Raw genomic sequence first — 18,873 nt, 5'->3', positions numbered from 1 at the left:
ATAATCGCTTTCACACAATATTATAACAGCGTCATTACGCGCGATGTAATAATAAATGCTGCAATATATGTTGCAATACGTCGAATACGCGTAATAAAAAACAGCTATAAATAAATAGATGAGCGATTCTAAAACGTTTGTTTTCTCTTACCGTAGACTCACGTGTCGAATCGTGTGCCGTTTTTCCAAGTTTAATATACCTATACATTTCATATATTTATCCCAGACAAATATGTGAAATTATTATCTCAATCTAAACCTACGACATGCTTTGTATCAGACACATCTCGTAGAAACTTATATCATCCGATATTTCATCAGTCAGGCAACTCGTTTCTTTATCGCTGAACTCGTAACTCTCTATGATGAAAAAGTCAAACAGGGAGACGTGATTTCGAGAAGAATGATGCACTTGCACTATCGTTGAGACTGTCGCTTATTTTCTGGGAAAAATTTCGGCGATCACGAGATTAGTATCAAGTTGATATTGCATATTGTATTTTTATTTTTTATTTTCACATAAAGGAGCGGTTTTTCGATGATGTACGCAAGTGCACGCGCCACGGAGATGATCCTTGAGCTTTTCCAACATTTAATATCCTGCCGGAAGATGAAATACTTTCATCCTCCGCTTTGTTTCCACGAGGAAAATAGACGAAACCATATCGCATACACGACTTCTTCTCTGCATCTTGTTTCTTTTTCTTTGCTTTCACTTTGTTTCTTGTTGCTTTATTGTATTTTCCACGATTCTTCAAGTTTTCCGTGAAAAACCTTAAAGAAAGAAGCTTATTAGTTTTCTAGGATCATTATTTTCAACGTCTGTTAAGCTCTAACCGGCGGTTAACTTTTCAGAAAAGCGAATAGAAATTGGTTATTTTAAAAATTAACCGTCGTGGGTCACTATTTCCAAGTATTGGGCCGATTGTAAAACCCTATATGGGTCATGAATTATGACGTGCGAGACACATTTAATCGCGTTTTCCTGTATAAGTAGATGCCGCGCGAATTAATCTAATTAATCAAGACTGTCGGCACCACCATAGATCTTAATTCTAAACCTGTCAAGACTGAGAAAATTATTTTGAAATTATTGTGAAGAAAAGAAAGATCGTAAATTTATCAAAATATAATTGCAAATTAAAATAAATTGCAAAATTCGGGAAACGTGATGTACGTTCTATTATTCTAAGCCCGTATCAAGAGTTCTTTTATAATAATTTTCTGTCAATATAATCTGTACTAGTATATAAAAATTCTATATTATAAAGCAAACTAAATAAGATATTGAGATTCTTACAAATGATCAAGTCGATGTTGCTAAGTAAATTCCCATAGTAATCTCGTATGTATGTACAGCAAAGTCTTTAATCTTCTTCATATTGCATTTTTTGTTATTGCAAGGCAGAAAATGGAACATAGAACGTTCGACACGAAAATAACAAATTGAGACAGATCATCTCTCCTTTATCGATGACTCGTATCCCTTGTGTAACAGTACTTATTAGAGCGATAACCCATTAGCGATGTTAGGATGGATGGTACGAAAAAGTAAAGGTAATAAAGTGAAAATGTCAAGGCGTGGCACTTGTTCGACATTTTCCACCTTTTGCGTGTCTCCTCGCTCGCAATATCGTGCACGAGGCGTGGGAGAGGGATATTTACAATTATTGTTGCCTTTTCGATCACGAATAGTAAATGCCTCTCGCCGCGTCGCGTCGCGTCGCCGCGTAGCCTCGTCTCGCTCACGTAGTTCGAAGGTAACGAACGCGAAGTAAGCGAAGTTCATTGTCTGCGACCTTATTCGAGTGCACGGGGTTGTAGACGATCTCTCGCGTTCGCAAATGTAGGCCTCGGTCGGTTAACTGGATCACGACACGCAATTTCTATCCTAGACCTTCGTGAGGCTTGACGCGACGAAATCCGTTATCGCGCGAAATCCGCAGGCGTCAGTTGATCTTGATTCCTGCAAGCGCGATGCAATATTCAAATCCGACGACGGCATTTAATTCTTTGCGACATGTCACGCGAACCAGCGCGATTTGTTATCAGATTTGTTTGTAGTTTGTGATATTTCCGAGAAATTTATTTCCTCGCTTATTGCCTATTATTCATCATTTATTTTTTTATGATAGATTTTAACATGATGTTTATGCGATATAAACTCAGTGATTATATACACATATACATATATAACAACTCGTGTCTCTGCGTATGAAAAGAAACGACGTGTCGATTTTTGAACGTCAGGATTCCAAGTCTTTTCGTCTAGTTCGAAAGAATTTTTAACTTAATTGAATTCTATTACAAAATTTTCCCCACGATCAAATTCAAATCCTTAAGAAATTTAAGAATTTTCTATTTCCATTCGAAGTTCTTGAATTGAATAAAGAATTAGTTCTTTATGGATTACCCTGTACGTGTTCATCGTAATGTCCGTTGGAAGCGAGAGACTTGATACTGAATTATACATAGTAAAACCGACACGTGGGACGTCTGTGGTATACATGATGCAAATGGCGGTGTATAATCGCGCAATCCGATCTTGCCGCGATCGATCATTTTCTCTTCCGATCGCGGGGTCACGAGAGACGTGACGCTGATGGCCCATCGCGACCGTCGGCGTCGTCATCATCTTCGACCATGTCAGACCCTGAACTGAAAACGAGGTTCATTGTCTGTGACCTTACTCTGTATGTCGCGGTTTTATTTGTAGATGCGAAGAGGCCTCGATTGTTAACTAGCGACTGGCATGCTATCCACCTACGCCTTTTTTTCCCCTCGTCGAGAGCGTCGAGATTCGAGCCTCGAAGGGCGGTCGAGAGCCTTCCGAAAGCCTTGGTCTTGATCGCGTGACGCCACGTAGATCCAATTTGTTCTCTCGAGCGGAAGTCGAAAAATTATCCCTTTTCAGGCCATGTTTATCGCCAGTGTATCAAAATGAAAATAAATTAATTTCACATTAGCAAGGATCAACATTCGGCGAAGCCTGTCCTTTGGGGACAGGAATAATATTAATCGTCAAAGTTAATTTTCCAACGTCAATTATCAATATCTGCCAACATTAATTAATCCAAAATTAGATGCTTGTCAATTCCAAATATAATTTAAATAATATTCCGTTTCTCTCGTTATATATATATATATATATGACACTTGATATGATATGTGAGCATGATGTATAGAAAATATTTTGTTGCATAAAAGGTTATTTCGCAGATAAAAGTTTCGAGTGGATAAAAATGAAGAGTTGATGTAAACAAGTGCGCCGGAACGTACGAAAATAGTTTTACATTAATTCAATCTTGTCGTTAATTTCGAGATATCAATCGCGTATAATTACCCACCCTATCAAGCGGCGGTAACGAAGAATAGCTACATATTAAGTGAACATACGAAATTATCGGAAGCTCGTCGAGAATCGCGCGGTACAAATTATTGGTCTGCCGATATTAATTTATAACGATCGTTACTTTCCTATAACGCTTTATCAATTTATAATCAAATTGGATCGAAATGTCGCTGTTGTTTCCAGAACTGATAAATATTTCTGACGTTTATGCAGATGTTGCATTATAGTAGAAGCAATATTGACATTTCTTGCACGTGTGATTTGGTAATAGATTTGAATAAATTGACCTCTTCTCATTTCAAAATTTAAATTGAAATTGAAATGCTAAACGTCAGTTTGTCAAACCTGTGCCAGACGTAGAACTCGAAACGATAAACAGACGTAGAAATAATATTGTATTGATTCTAAATTGGGAAGCGTGAATATTACTCTCGCAATTTCTGTTCGTTCCGCAAGGGAGAACACTTTGGTTGTTACTTGTTTGTTGTCAAGCGGGTCGTCTGGCGCACGAAGTTCGATTACGAAGTGGAATAGGTATGATTGTGATCGGACGAACGAGTCCCGCGGGGCAGACCATTAATGGCGGCGAGTGCAGGTCGCAATTTTCGCGCAGGATACAGCACGTCGTTAAATGAAAGGATACCGAGGTTGCAATCAGCAACGGGGTACGGATACGGTAGCGCGATATACCTCCCTCCCGCGCTTTTCTCTTAAATTAAGTGTCCTAGGATCGTGGCCTGTGCGATATACGCACAACGGGTACATATGTCACATGCCGGGACCGACATATATTCCTCGAAGGGAATGCCGCGCTCGCGTCGAGATATTGAATTCCACGTGCGGACACCCTTTTCGGGACAATTGTGCCGATACTCCATTAATTTCACAGTTTCAAAACGATAGATGGTTATACTACGGTTACGGTATTCAAGAAACATAAACTATAATAGAGAAAAATGCCACAAAAGTCAGCATGTACTTGTTTCTTTTTATTAAAGACTTCAAAAAGCACATCTTCTTATATTAATACCGTCTCGTCATCAATTTTTTAATTTGTAAAATGATGGATAAAATCATAAATGAATGCTTAATTAACTTTTCGTAGAGAACTATTTTAGTTTCCAAGAATGCATGTCGTCCTCTTTGCACAAAGCTCTCTGATAAATGAATATCCCGCAATGGGATGATCCGTACACATATCTCTCGCCACAACAGACGTGAACGAAGAGATAATTGCCTCTGCTCTTTTTTTTCCGGCTGATGAACTGCTATACTACCGTTGAAACCATTTTTCTCCCGATATCGCTAAAAACGTAGCCTTGAGCTTCCGGTGGTTAACAGGTGAGCCATCGAGAGATCAGATTCGGCGAGACGACGGTTTGCCTTGCCAAATGGCAGCGGAACGCGTTAACAACCCGCAGGCCGCATCTGGCACGTACGCGTAGGTAGTCAATATGCCCACATACATAGGCACACATACATACAGACATGTGTACATAACGTATCTACGGTCGGAGAGAGAACTCCTAACTCGCCGTTAGCGAGTCGAGCAGTAGGGTGGCGGAGTGGGTGGCGGTTAGGTGGTGAGCGGATGGGTCGGTCGCTGGCGGGTGGTAGCCTACCTCCAGTCGGGTAGTAGTAGGTGCGCACCCTACGCGGCTACCAGGTGAGTGGGGCAGAGGCCAACCCCCGACACCCGACGCGAAACGCGAAAAACCACTTGTGCGTGTGTCGATCCTGGCTGTCGCGTCGTCTCCCATCGCTCCGATAGAGTTTTATCCTGATCCTCATTGTTATTACGCCGCGCGATTCCTTACGAGATAGGTAACACGTACCTTCTCGGTTTCTCCTCGTCGTACATACCTTCTCTCTGTCCTTCTCTCTCCGTCTCTTTCTATTTCCGTCTTTCTCGCCGGGTCACCCGGAGAACGGTCTTGCAGTGTCCCGCCCGAGGGGCGACATTCCAGATCGATCGTAAGTGATCTACGTCTACGTTGTGGTCGGACATAGATCGTCGTGTAGAGTGTAAAGCATCAACGACGGAGGAAAGAAGAGGGAGCGTTTTGCTCGCGTTCATTTGTTCGTTCGAATTGATCGCGAGAACTCAAAATAGTTGGATACTAATGTCCGGTTCTTCCCGATCCGTGACACGCAGGTGATTCTTGATTCTATTCTCTGAAAAAAATCCGGTGAGTCCGTTGTACGAGAGGAATGTTTCGGGTGAGTCGAACATCCTATGAGGAAAGAATAATGTAAACTGGAGTGCAAAATGATATAAATGTCAAAGAAAGAAAACCTTTAGCTCGGGAACGAGCGCCTGGGGTGATTTTTACATCCTACAGTATCGAAAAAGTAAAGCTCACGTCACAGTAATTTTAATGTGCTTTTTTCGATTTTTAAATATTTCTTTATTTTTCTTTACTTTTTTTTTTAAATTTAGTAAATTTATATATATTTTGTCCCCAAATACTAATAAATTATAGAACAATAAAAAATATACAAAATGTAATTAACCCTTAATCCGCAAACGTTTTTTTAGCACCTTTACGCCGCAAACCTGGGTCCTGACGTTTTTTTTAAGTGTTAAAGGGCTGCAAAAAATCTGAAAAAAATCATGAAGGTGTTTCAAAGCTTCACTTTGAAATATCAATCATAAAATTATAAACAATTTAATTTTTTTACATAATTTGTATTCAAAAGTTATACAACTACATTTGATTTTTGCCCGGACGAAAACGACCCAGATTTGCGGGTTGAGGGTTAATAACAGTGACTTTTAATTGGGATGTAAAAATCCTAGGTGACCATTTATGCCAAGAAAAAAAAATTAGGCGCCCGTTCCTGAGTTAATAAACTTAAAAATCTTTCATGAAAATATAAAAACTAGAAAATATATTTATGATATATAAATATGTAGATATATCATGTATTGTGTATAAATTCTATTATATCCTTAAGTTGCGAAAATACACGGAAAAGAAATTATTAAACTCTCTAAGAATAAATACATTTACTTATTTTCATATTACGTATATAGAAAATATAAAAAGCATTGATAAGATAAAAAAGTAAAAGATTAAATAATGAAAAAGCATGAGATAAAAAATGAAAAATACAAAAGATATGAAAGTTTAAAAAATATTTTGGCTTTTATATCATTTTGTACTTTCAGTACAAAGGCACTCACTTTTACATCATTAATAATGATTTTCACAGAGCAATAATTATTTTAAATAAATGAATTCTAATTTAATGCCTTTTTGCGACAATTTTCTTTCCCAGGATTATCGACACGTCTTCATGATAGATTTTTATTTTGATTGTATTATAATATCGCTTTACCAAAATCTGATTTTAATTTAAGACGGCACAATTTTTTCGCTTAATCATAGTTGTAAAATTTCTTGTCGATTTGACATCGACAGAAATAGCATGACGATTCTTGTAACTTTGCAACTTTCAGCGATATTCTCGAGAGATATTCTGAAAATCTAAGTCGTAGTATTCCCGATTAGTACTGAGAAAGTCATGCGACAAGAAAGTTTTGTAAATTTCACTGATCCTTGGAAGATCACGTGACGTCGATAGCAGAAAAGGCAGCGGCTTCATCGATCCATTCCCATTCCGAGCCTATCCGGGTGTAACTAGGCCGCCTTTCCAGGATCCTTGATGGACGATCTACTGTAGATCCTGAAGAGGAGTTTTGGAAGTTGTCTCAAGTAGATGTCTCGCTAGATGAGCCCGAGAACTTCTTTACGGGATAGATCGTTCTTTCGTGGCAGGAAAATGATCCAGATTGCTAGCGCGCGATAGTTTTTCAAGGATCTCTTGGAAAAAATTCCTTAATTTGAAACATTTTTTATTTTCAAACATTGTTTCTTAAGATATTAACTAATTATTGGGTCAAAGTAAAATGGTTTAAAAGTACAACAATAGAAATAATTTTACGACAGGATAAAAAATATTGCAGGACATTTACAATTAATGTCATGCTAAAAATGGGAAAAATGTTCTAACAAAATATAATAAAATGAGGATTACGTTAATCTTAGTTCTTGCGGTTGCAAGGGAATTGTACGCGGAAAGAGTGACGCGGTATATTATATTATAATAAATAAAAACAATTATCTTTGTGTATGTTCTTGAATAATATAGTATCTGTTATTAATTTTAAAACTGATTATCTTAATAAAAATAGTATAAAAATGATATAAAAAAAATACATTTTATTTATAAGTAGAAACGAAAAACACAGCTAGATAAACATAAATAGAAAATGATCGATTGTGAAGCTTTCATGATATGGAATTAATAAACATTAATACTCTAAGAAGGGAATATTCGGAGAAGAGATAAATTAAAAAATAAATTTTTAAATAAAAACAATCGCGTGCTAGCAGAAAAAATGGAAAAAAGGCGATATACGAAAATATAATGTATAGAGTTATTTGGATCTCCACTAGCAGCTGGTTGATACGCGAATCAACGAGCAGCAGACTGAGATCGATGACACCTATACAAAAATAGAAGGAATGCGCATTAGCTCACGTTTTGTTCGGTTAATTAATCAAGAATCGTGGTAGTACGTTTATATATTGTGGCGATTCACAGACATAACGCTCGTAACGAATGTAGCACAACGCGACGTACTGGAGCGACTTGTTGCACATATGAATGTGTTAATTTATTAATTTTCCACGAATTCCGCCGTTGTTTCTTTATAACGGGGCGTTGCACTCGTTATCATTGCTCACATTTCCGTTACCGATCGCTAAAGATATTATTTCTCTGTTGCATTTTATTCCTATTATTATTACCATTTTCCCTTCTTGCTTTTCCCGGCACTGCAATTTGCATTACGACGTCTATCGACTTTGCCTATGCAAGTTGTGTCACAAATGTTATTATTACGTTATGTTAATGGAACCCGTGCAATATTTCTGCAAACAACGATGAGACACGTCTCTCCGGGGATCATAATTCACCGTGTGACGGCAAAACGGGTCCTGCTTTCGGTCTTTCCGAACTCACGGATCGTTTTATCCACCATTTATCATCTGGGAGGGAGGTGTCGCTGTCAATTTTCAGTACCAACCACAAGGCTTTTTCGATTCGTTCGTCGTACGGCAACGTTTTTCCCCTCGACCTCGTTCGGAAATCGAGAGGAAGAGAGAGAGAGAGAGAGAGAGAAAGACAGAAGGCGCACATGTGAAAGATCGTTTTGTACGTTAATGCGCAGTGTCACATGCGGGATCGATGATCCACGTAAACGAACGAAACGTAATCGGTCAGCAGAACCGAAATAACCGTTGACTTTATCTACGCGATATCCGCGATTTATATCACGTGCTGCTTCGTAATGCAATTTCATAACGCAATTATGCGTGTGGCATAAATCTCGCGTGCTGACGGAAGTACCAATGTGCTCACGTACACGAGTTAATTAATCGCGCGAACGTGACGAAATAGAGTGCATCTCGATTAAAGTCTTGAGAAAATTTTATTGTCGTTCGTGACGCGGAGCGCGTAAAAGGGAATAAGGTATCACTCAATTATTACGGACGAAGGAAATTAAGGGCTCGTGTAAAAACACTCGATGAATAAAGTTTAACGTCTAATGACACGCGACACTTTGCAGTTTCGTGTGTATCTTGCGATCCCATCGCGAGTTTCAGTTTGCCGCTAATTAAGTCGGACGGCTTTCTTCTATATTTCCAGGTCGAAAGTCACGACGGTAACGCTATTACGAACACTTGTTGTTTGTATGTATCTGTATACAGGTTTACATGACGATGTGGCGTGATACATGCTGGATGAGCGTTACGTTTTATCGACCGCTGACGTGTAATAGAAATAGCGGAGCCGTGCGTTAACTCTTTTTTTCTCCTCTCCCCGTAATGTTGCACCGCTCGCAACCGGCATCACGCTCTTCTAATCAAGCAGATAAAATGATAAAAGATAAAAATTGAACGAATGAATGGCAGTCCATAAGCGTGACACACGTGCATCTCGCTTATTTTAAACGGTTAATTTTGTTAGCTTTTTTGCGTTTTTATTTAGTTGCTTTTAATTTATTTCCGCAATTTTATCTAGTCTATCCATTTAGTTACTTTCTTCATCTCGCCGAGTGAGGTTCTTTATTTTTCCACATTAATTGTCGCTTTGATCTGATTTTTCCAGCTTTGTGGTGTATTTATTAACGTTGCAAAAAGCGCGGAATCCCGTCGGGTCACAAGCGCTTGGTCGTGTCCATGAAGTATTAGCGAATTGGAAGCCCATTTAATAACGATCGATCGGAATCTTATTTACATTTTCAAGCGATATTCTAGAAACCAAGGAACGTCCGTGATCTTCCAATATATTTTCGATTACGCGCAAGTGTAATCTTGCTTTTTTTGAATTTACGCATTTAGGCAGCATAAAAATATAGTAATTATGCCAATAAATTTATAATTACACTTTGCTATATAATATTATACTTGTAATTAATTAAAAAAGGACATATAAACATATAATTTAGATAAGTCGTGCAACGATGTCATAGCAAAATATTATAAAATTCGATTATGCCAATAGAAAAGAGAGAATGCACAGTTGCAAGTTTTTAAAAATGTGAAAAATAAACATAGATATCTCTTAAGATGTTCAAGTGTAACGTTATGGATCAGTTCTCAGATTTTCCGTAAAAATTCATCGAGGCTCTCCGGATATGTCGAATCTGCCTAGCTATATCCACGATACTTTCAACAGGATCGTTCAGTCGTGTAAATGCTTCCAGAATTAACCGTTCAATCCGATCTGAACGATTTTTCGCTCATCGCTGAAATCGAAGATCTACCGCTGAGAGTTTATCGGTAACTTTTCCGGCGGGGAAAGGGGAACGAATCTTGTTCTTCAACCGAGATTCCCCGAAGACTTTTTTCTCCCTTTTTTCGCGCGCGAAATCTGCGCCGGCACGAAAATAGAAACTGTCATTCGATAAATCGATCCCGCGCACCGCCGAGACGGAGGAGACTGTGGATGTCATTGCTATAGTATTGTTGCTCTCTCGTTGTGCGTGTGTACGCGTGTGAGGGTACAATCTACGTGAGCTGCAGCAGACATCATGAGTGCTTCCGGCGCGATTCCTCTGATCCTAGCGAAGAAGGAGCAGATCGTCGAAGGCAAGTAATTGCGCTCGTTTTTTCCTTTTACCTCGATAAAATCGTTAACTCTCTAGAGAGAGAAGGCTAATGGTAGGAACGATTTATTCGACAAAACCAATTTTACCCGAAACTGTCTTACACGGATTACATCAACGAAAGTTCGAACATCAATTTATGATTATAAGTGAGCAATAATGGAGCTACTGATAAATATTTATGCAGATCTGAAGGACATGTACGTGTATCGTTGCATAATTTATTGGCTTTAATAACTTATTTATTCAAACCAACTTTGTTTGAACTGTCGTGTATGCCATCGATAATATCGTCGAAAGTTTACTAATTTATTATAATAAGCGAACGTGATGAAGGTATTAATAAATATTGACGCAAGTCCGAAAGACATTTACGTATCGATGTTATAATTTTTTCTTTCTCTTTTCTTTTTTTTTTTTATACAGTTTACCGTTCGGTGACGCGCGATAATAGCGTAATCTTGAAGCTAACGATTAGGTAATTCCAAGAGAGCGCGGTTATTATTACGCTCATATATTTAACATATAATGCAAATTCCGCGTAATACAGTGTGAAATACGCTGTAATAGACGCGTGACCCTTGAGAGGAAAATAGACGTTCTTTTAATAGGTTCCACGCTAGATATAAGTCTATCTCTTGCAAATGATACCCGTGAATTGTTTGTGGAAATGATCGATGCGTTTCTGATACGTTAACCGCTGCTTAAAATATATCTCAGAAAGAGCGGCTAAATTAATTATAAGCACAAAGAAATTGCATGCTCAAGAAACATCAATCTAAATTGCATAACGCTTTTCGGAGATCTACTCTCCTCCATAACAATTCCTCCTTTATATATACAACAATTTCTCTTTCAGAATAATCCTTATCGCGAGAAAGGAGAGAAAATGATTAATCGTACCTTAAACTAGAAGTATTTCACAGGACCAGCAAAAAATCCTAAAGAAGATTTTCCCCGTGAAATTGCGCGATCGCGGGATTACGATAGAATCTCGTAAATTGACAAAGATCGAATGGCACGGCGACACGGAGGAATCCCTTAATTGCGTAACGCGTTGATCGACGCGCGACCAGCGATTAATCGATCTACGATGTCGGAGGCGCGTGAAAGCGAGGCGTCGGCGTCGCAATCAACTTGCCATTAACTGAGTCACCGGATGATGCGTTCTTTTTCCATTATTTTGCGCGCGGCTCCGAATTTGGCACGTACAAGTCTTTTTCGCGTCGCAAGCGTGCGCGTCTTTATTACACACCTGCAGCGGAAAATCCCGTTCACTCGCGATGATTGCGGCTATTCTTGCCCACTTGGATTTCTCGACTTAGCGCGCGCACGTGATTCCAAGAGAGGCGGATTCAAGATAAATATCTGCGATCGCAGATAAGCGGACTAATGAAGGAAGGAAATGTATATATCGTTTCCTTCCTTCAGTGAAATCATACGATGAAAATAATAATAACTTCAGCTCATAACGGGCTCTCCCGATAATACGCTGATTTATTTAACTGTCGATCTATTTAATATCCAATATGAACGAAGACTCCACGTGGAAAGTTTTAAATCTTCTTTATAATTTTAACTCGGCGACTAAATGTGGTAACTATTCGATTTCAGGCAGACTTATCATTATATTAAATTTCTCAATTATGGATTCTGAGAAATGAATTTTATTTGATAGAATTCATTTTAAAATAGCCATTGAATTTTGCTGAAGATTCAAGAAACGCAATTTTCCTAATTATTTTATAATGTACTAATTTTAATTAAATGTATACACTCAATTATGCTAAATATCGATTTAATTGCACGTGCAATAAATTGATCCAACACGTCATAATTTTTGTTAAAAAATTTTAAGTTTTAAGTTATCGGGGCGGATACATGTTCCGCGATAACTTCCTTTATCGCCGATGCGGTATAAAAGCTTTACCACCTTACGTTCTCTCCGAGTTCGGGTCGGAGCTGGCGTTGTACGATATGTAAATGCGGGCCACTGGGAACAATGGCATAGAATCTCTGTGGATTAACCCTATCCCGAAGTAACTGTTCATCCGACGACCTCTCACGCGGAACGAGCGCCTGAATGCCTCGCCCAGCCGTTGAATTTTCAATTGGCCTCGTCGTTAATCTCGATTAATCCCTTGGACCCTTTAGTAAGAAGTCTCGGAAGCTCAATAAAAACTGCGAGCAAATGTACAAAGCCGCTGGCTCGAGTATCGAGATCCGTACAAGTGGTGTGACCCACTTCTGCCAGATCAAATTTTAACAATGGATCGATCGTTCTATGAATTTGCGATCGATTCTTCTTTCGCGCAAATTTAACGAAACATGTTACTATTTCGGACAACTATGATATGTCAAATTTTTATTAAATTATTTTATATTTTAATTTTCTATCGATTTATAAATCTCGAAATGACGATACATTTTGCAATTACTTAATAAATTATTTACTTTTGCATGGCATAAATCAAATCTCGTTATTCAACCGATTTTTCTAATAATCTAACGTTACTTAAGCTTTGATAGAGTATAGCTTTGAGATAAGCTTTGAGAGAGTTTTTCTAACCACTCTGAATTCGGCGCACGTTAACAAAAATCTGCTTTCCCCTTTTCTTTCTCGTTCTCATTTCTTTTATCATATTTAAAACATTTCTTGAAAGATGTCCGTAACTTTTGGAAAAATTTATAGAATTTATGTAATCAAAATCAATATAGGTATACTAAATACATCTATTAATTTTAAACTATTTATATTATAATTCTTTACATTTTGGCAAAACAGTAATTTCTAAAGCTCTTTTTGATCTCTAAAATAAATCTATAAACTTCGAAACACGATTAGTGAGTTTACTTAAATTTATAACTGTTTGGTAGAACGAGCAATAAAATATTGCTGAACGGCACATCGATATTTCAACAAAGTAACGAGCGTAGACGCAGAGAGTCGATCGAGCTGGTTGTAAACGTGTCTTATCCTATTCCCGATTCTCATAGTCGGCTTCGTCTCACGACTACACTACTTGCGATTCGACGTAGACGCGACAATAGATGTTAAACAGCATGACAGTTGATCTCTAAAATGCATTTGCCACAATAGTCGCTGTCACGCCGCGCGTTGTGTAAACGGTTTTCGTTTACACATTATAGTTTTAATCGCGAATTACTGGAAATTATTCGAAATCACGTCTTTATTAAATTTGTGCTAGAGCATAATCCGTCAGAACTGCTTTTTTCAATCAATCGTTTTAAGAACAAAAACGTATGATTATGATTACTTATATTTATGATGTATTATAATTCGAAAAAGGCAGAAGGAAGAAAATAAAAAGGAAAAGAGAAGTACTCGATGGTCTGGCAGCGACTTTGCATTATACGGCTCACCAGGAGCTCCGCTCTCTTTCTGCCAAGGTTTTCTAAATTCAGCATTTCTCGAAAGACGCGCGTAAGAGGAAAGACTGCAGTTTCGTCGCCTCTCCGCGCACTTTCCGACAGCAGCAACGGTCTTGAAACTGATTTTGAACATGTCCGTTTTGCGGCGAAGATGATTATTATATGTCGCTGGAGAAGTTCTGACGGCTTGTAAATGCGATCACGTAACTCGACAGGTAAAGATCGGTTGTCGCCGATATAAGCGACATTTTCCTGTAGAATGCGCTCGTGCAATCTCGACGCTTTTTTGCAACGTAAATAGCAAAATGAATAAAAATGAGTAGTAGCGGAAAAACAAGTACAGAAGTGTTGAAATAAATGCGGGCATTAATAAAAGTTGAATCTAGACAAATAATATCACATTATTTTAGGTGCTGGGGTTCATAAATCACTCTACGCTATTCTTTTTGGTTGACAGTAAAGTGAGGAAATAACGATGTGTAATATAGAACGACTGATTGTGAGACCGACAATAAAATTGTTGGACGCTTTTCGAAACGCTTTTTGAATTTTACATCATTTTTGCGAGCGAAAATGAACATATGTCCGTATAGCAACCATTTCCTCATTTGGCAAAAGTAACGACAGAAATATTTTTATAAAGTGACGACGAGCGTTTCAGCTCTCTTTCGTTCGCTTTTTACCGTCGCGATGGTAATACTTAGCGAAGTCAGCAATTAGCGGTGCCATTTCGAGGCGTTCAATCGTTAAACGAATCATGGCATTCCGCGCGCATCTCTAGAGGCGAGCTTCGAATGTCCTCGTTACAACTCGATTTTCGCTGCGCTCTATATAACTCCTGCTTGAAGATCAGCTTAATCACAACTTTCGGGAAAATCGCGATTTTCTGAACATTAATTTCCGAACGAGATTTCTTAAAGTTCAAATTAGTGCACAGGATACACATGATCGCATTTTGACGATCTAAAAAAGAAATGGAACGTCGAAAACGAGATGAAAACGTTAACGAACGGGTAAAGGTTTGCTCGTGACACTTGAAACCTCGGCCTCGTTATATCACCTCGTTACAGCTTCACGCTTGGGCCTTATTCGCGAAACGGAAAATATAACTCGGCGCCGTATATAAAGAACGAAGTTAAGGGTAGCCCATTAAGTAATATGCAGCCTCATTTATGTTTTTTATTTATATTTGACAAAATATAAGCATGTCAAGAAGAAAATGAAAATTACCTTGTAAATTTTACTAAAGAGATATAGTAATATATAGCATTCTAATAAGGCAGCCTGGTAATATACTACCTCATTTACAATTTCTATTTATACTTGACAAAATATAAGTATGTCAAGAGGAAAATTAAAATTAAATGTAAATTCTGCCGATGAGATATGGTAATAGTATTCTGATAAGGAGATTAAAAAAAAGGAATAAAAATTTTCTATAAATTGTCTAAAAAAATTTACATGTAAATATTAAAATAATATTAAATGTAGAAAGCACGTTCTCTTTTTTGTGACTGTCAACTTCCGATAGACAGCGGTTGGACGTTAAAATCGGCGGACGTACACGGCGATTTATCCGCCGATTTAAAATCCGTGACAACTGTCTCTGTTGGGTAGAAGATGTCACTACACCAGGAGAAGCGACAGCAGAAAATTAATGGAAAACGTAGATCCATCTCGTGATACCTGCGCGCTGGATATAAGTCCGCGGATGCACGTACGGAAGGAAACGAAGAGAAACAGACAGACGAATGGGCGAAAGAATATATCGAGGTAATTCATGCCTTCGCCGCCGTGGCACAAGGTCGAGGAAAATCGATAGAGCGCAGACAACTCGGTAACGATGCCGCGGAATGATAGCGACCGTGGCACGGTCGGTGGTGACATTCTTATTACATCGCTTATCGCCGTGCGGCATTAAACGGTCAATGATAAAAAGCGCCACTTCTCTATCGTAGTTTATTACGATAATTTCATACACGCGAATGACAGAGGCTGTTCATGAAACATTAAGTTCAAACTACCGCTAGCGTAACTTTGCTAATCGTATCGATAAAAAAATGTCATGCAAATGTGCTCTCCCGTTCTTCCGTAATTCTGCAAATGCGCATTTTTTAAACGGCAGACCTTGAGAATTTTATATTGGCGGAAAAATTCTGACAATTGAATAAACTGCAACGTACGTTGCAACGTAAATATTATTTGACGTCCGCATACGAATGTAAATCGTATGCGGACTATTCTTTGATTCAAGTTTCATAGTGAAACTTTATTTTAATAATAGATACTTATTTTCTACAAATTAAAAAAGTCATTCTTTTCTTTAAAAAATTTTGAGAGAAACAAATCCTTTTTTTTTTTTTTAATTTAACGTTATATTAATATTCAACGTCATAAATATTTTAACGTAAATTTTACGAATCAAATTGCGAGCAAATTCTGAGAGAAATTGAATATTTTAGAATGTAATTAATAATAAAGAAGCTTTTTAATCTGTGATTGCTCGTAATTCACGTCTCTTAATCATCGCAGATGCAAATTGCGGAATTAAACAAATCCGGGATTATAATTATTATTGTCATTAGCGCGTTCGAAGGATTATATTCCCGGAAGACAAAGTGTGCACGGGGAAAGCAAAAAATATATCGCTGTTTGCCATGATTGGCGGTACATTCATACCTGATTGGCCCAATTTGTCAATTTACTCCCTCGACGAGGGGCGCCCGGATCGGTCCCGGCGCCGACCCGATTTTCAGAAGCGCATGCTGCGCCGGATATTGCCAGGATAATGGAGCAAGTAGAGGGGAGAACGCGGGGGAGATGTGTGCCGACGAATTTTCATCGAAAACCTCTACCGACCTCGAGCCAGTTTTTCCGACGTGCTCAAGAAATATGATCGGCACTCGATCGCATCTGTGAAGATTTATGCGCAACGATGCATTCTACATATATAATATTTCGGTGACTTGAATTGCTCTTTTCGAGTTTTCGAACGGACAAAACATCCGAAACTATCTCCGCCGGAATCAGGACTTTCTCGATAGACACTTGAACCATAGTTTCTCAGGCGAAAGAAGGAAAAATATTAAGACACAACAAAGTTTCTTTTATTAAAAAAAAGAAAGATTATAGAGAGGTTAGTTTATAACTATAAGTTGTTAAAATAAGAGCTGTGGATAGAACTTTAGCGCTTTGCTTGGCGTATATCATGCATGGATTCTTCACTTTTATAGGCTGATATTTTAGACGCTTTAGATACATAACATCGGTATCGATGCACTCTTGCGGAAGCAATCTTTTTTAGACAGACGGGATTGTAGAGCAATGTTCCAAATAAATCAACAACGCCCTTCCGGCATTTATCTTATTGCTTCAACTTTTCCTTTTTCTTTCGCCATTCAGACTTTCCGTCGTCCATTCAATGTCGCGGTTATTTTCGTTGACTCTCTGATACTCATTACATATGCGATCGATCGCGAAGTAACCTCGGCAATCTTTTCGCGCTCTGCAATATTTAATTTAATTCATTAATTTTGACGATACGGAACTCAAACGAGCGACACACGAACGACGTACGATCGGTAAAGTATTTAGAGGACATTTACGAACGTAAGGTATTACAATGTATTTATAAGCATCTTTGCAACATTTATTATATTTAAGAAGCAAAATAGTGGCATTGAATCTATAATTGAACGCTCAGTTTAATATTTCATTTACACACATGGTATTAAATTATATTCTCGGCATACGAATTTAACGAATTTATGTTGGGGAATAACTTATTCTTGATCCTAAAACAACACTCTGGGATCCAATCATTGTACCATTTCTCGTTATAATAATCACTTTCTCAATAGTAATATGATTTTCTAATAATAAACAAGTCATAGACAACACGAAAATGCGAGATTCAGAAACTGTGGTACATTTAATTAAGGTCTAGGTTAATGATATCCTTTATTCTCGTGTCCTTTTGATTATGATAAAAATAACATGATGGAAAAGAAAAGGAAAGAATAAACAGATAAAATTGGATAAGTGATAAATCATAAAATGGATTTATTAAATGTGTCTCATAAGAGTACCAAGAAAAAAATTGAAGAAAATGGAAAAATGTTTGAGATAATAATTAAATGTTTAAGGTAATAATTGAAGAAAATAAAAAAAAATGTTTAATATAATTTTTTAACCATGTCAGAGATTTTGCGATAGTTATAATTGAATGTTTGAGCAATCAGCAAATATACAATGAAATACATGTATAAGTACGCGGAACTCGATTGATATATGATTGAAAATAATAAAAAATAAAAAATTTCTTAAAATGTAGGTTTATTCGCAAAGTGGAAGATTTTCCTGTCTAAGACCTTAATTTCGGAAAACCCTCCAACTGATCTCCCTCTTTGCATGCTCCAATTCTGTCCGGGCCCGTCCCACGCCATTGTTTTTCTCTGTGTTCCATTATTCGGCGACTCGCTGTTCTCTGTCGTTGCCTCCGTTCGATCGACCGTTTATCCCCGTCGACTATTCCTGTGAGCGTTGCGATTACAGATATTGATACAAGGCGTCGGACCCGCGCGCAAGAAGGTAAAAAGGGTGAACACCCCTCAGTCCTCATTTTAGTCACGTCATCACTGGTTTTTTCTGGCCGTTGCTATACGTGTAAATTAACGTGCGATCCGTCCGCTTCACAGATTTTACCTTATATAGGGTTACGTAAAACATGTGTGGAACACTTTTTTTCCCCAAATCGTATATCCGAAATGTCAAAGGCTCGGCGCTTCCTTTTGTAAACGTCAAACTCTCATCAACTAGATAGATCCTCGATTTTTCATATTTGAAACATTGAACTCGACATGTGTGTTTCACGCTACTCACTATTTTTTGTTATAAATTCTTGTTTTCTTTTCTTTTTTTCCCTCCCAAAAACGTTAGGTGAAGAACG

General features: G+C 37.9%; 1 protein-coding gene across 9 annotated transcripts in view; it reads left to right on the top strand.

Annotated features, from left to right (window-relative positions):
* LOC112466785 (solute carrier family 12 member 4) overlaps positions 1-18,873 on the top strand; it is a 76,145-nt gene that overhangs the window by 14,483 nt on the left and 42,789 nt on the right. The window contains exons 1-2 of one of the 9 annotated variants that reach the window (XM_025035107.1): positions 4,941-5,541; positions 10,021-10,515. The exons of 3 other annotated variants lie outside the window; for them this stretch is intronic. In XM_025035107.1, the coding sequence (XP_024890875.1) occupies positions 10,458-10,515 (58 nt within the window). In that variant the 5' untranslated portion in view covers positions 4,941-5,541; positions 10,021-10,457. Of the gene's footprint in view, positions 1-4,940; positions 5,573-10,020; positions 10,516-18,873 lie in introns of those variants that run through there. 5 more of the 9 variants (XM_025035112.1, XM_025035113.1, XM_025035110.1 and 2 more) reach the window with 5 other exon arrangements.

Source organism: Temnothorax curvispinosus, unplaced genomic scaffold, assembly GCF_003070985.1.
Source record: "Temnothorax curvispinosus isolate PA1 unplaced genomic scaffold, ASM307098v1 QBEX01016545.1, whole genome shotgun sequence".
Lineage (NCBI taxonomy): Eukaryota > Metazoa > Arthropoda > Insecta > Hymenoptera > Formicidae > Temnothorax > Temnothorax curvispinosus.
Note: the sequence above shows the minus strand (reverse complement) of the source record. Positions and strands in the feature narration are given on the sequence as shown.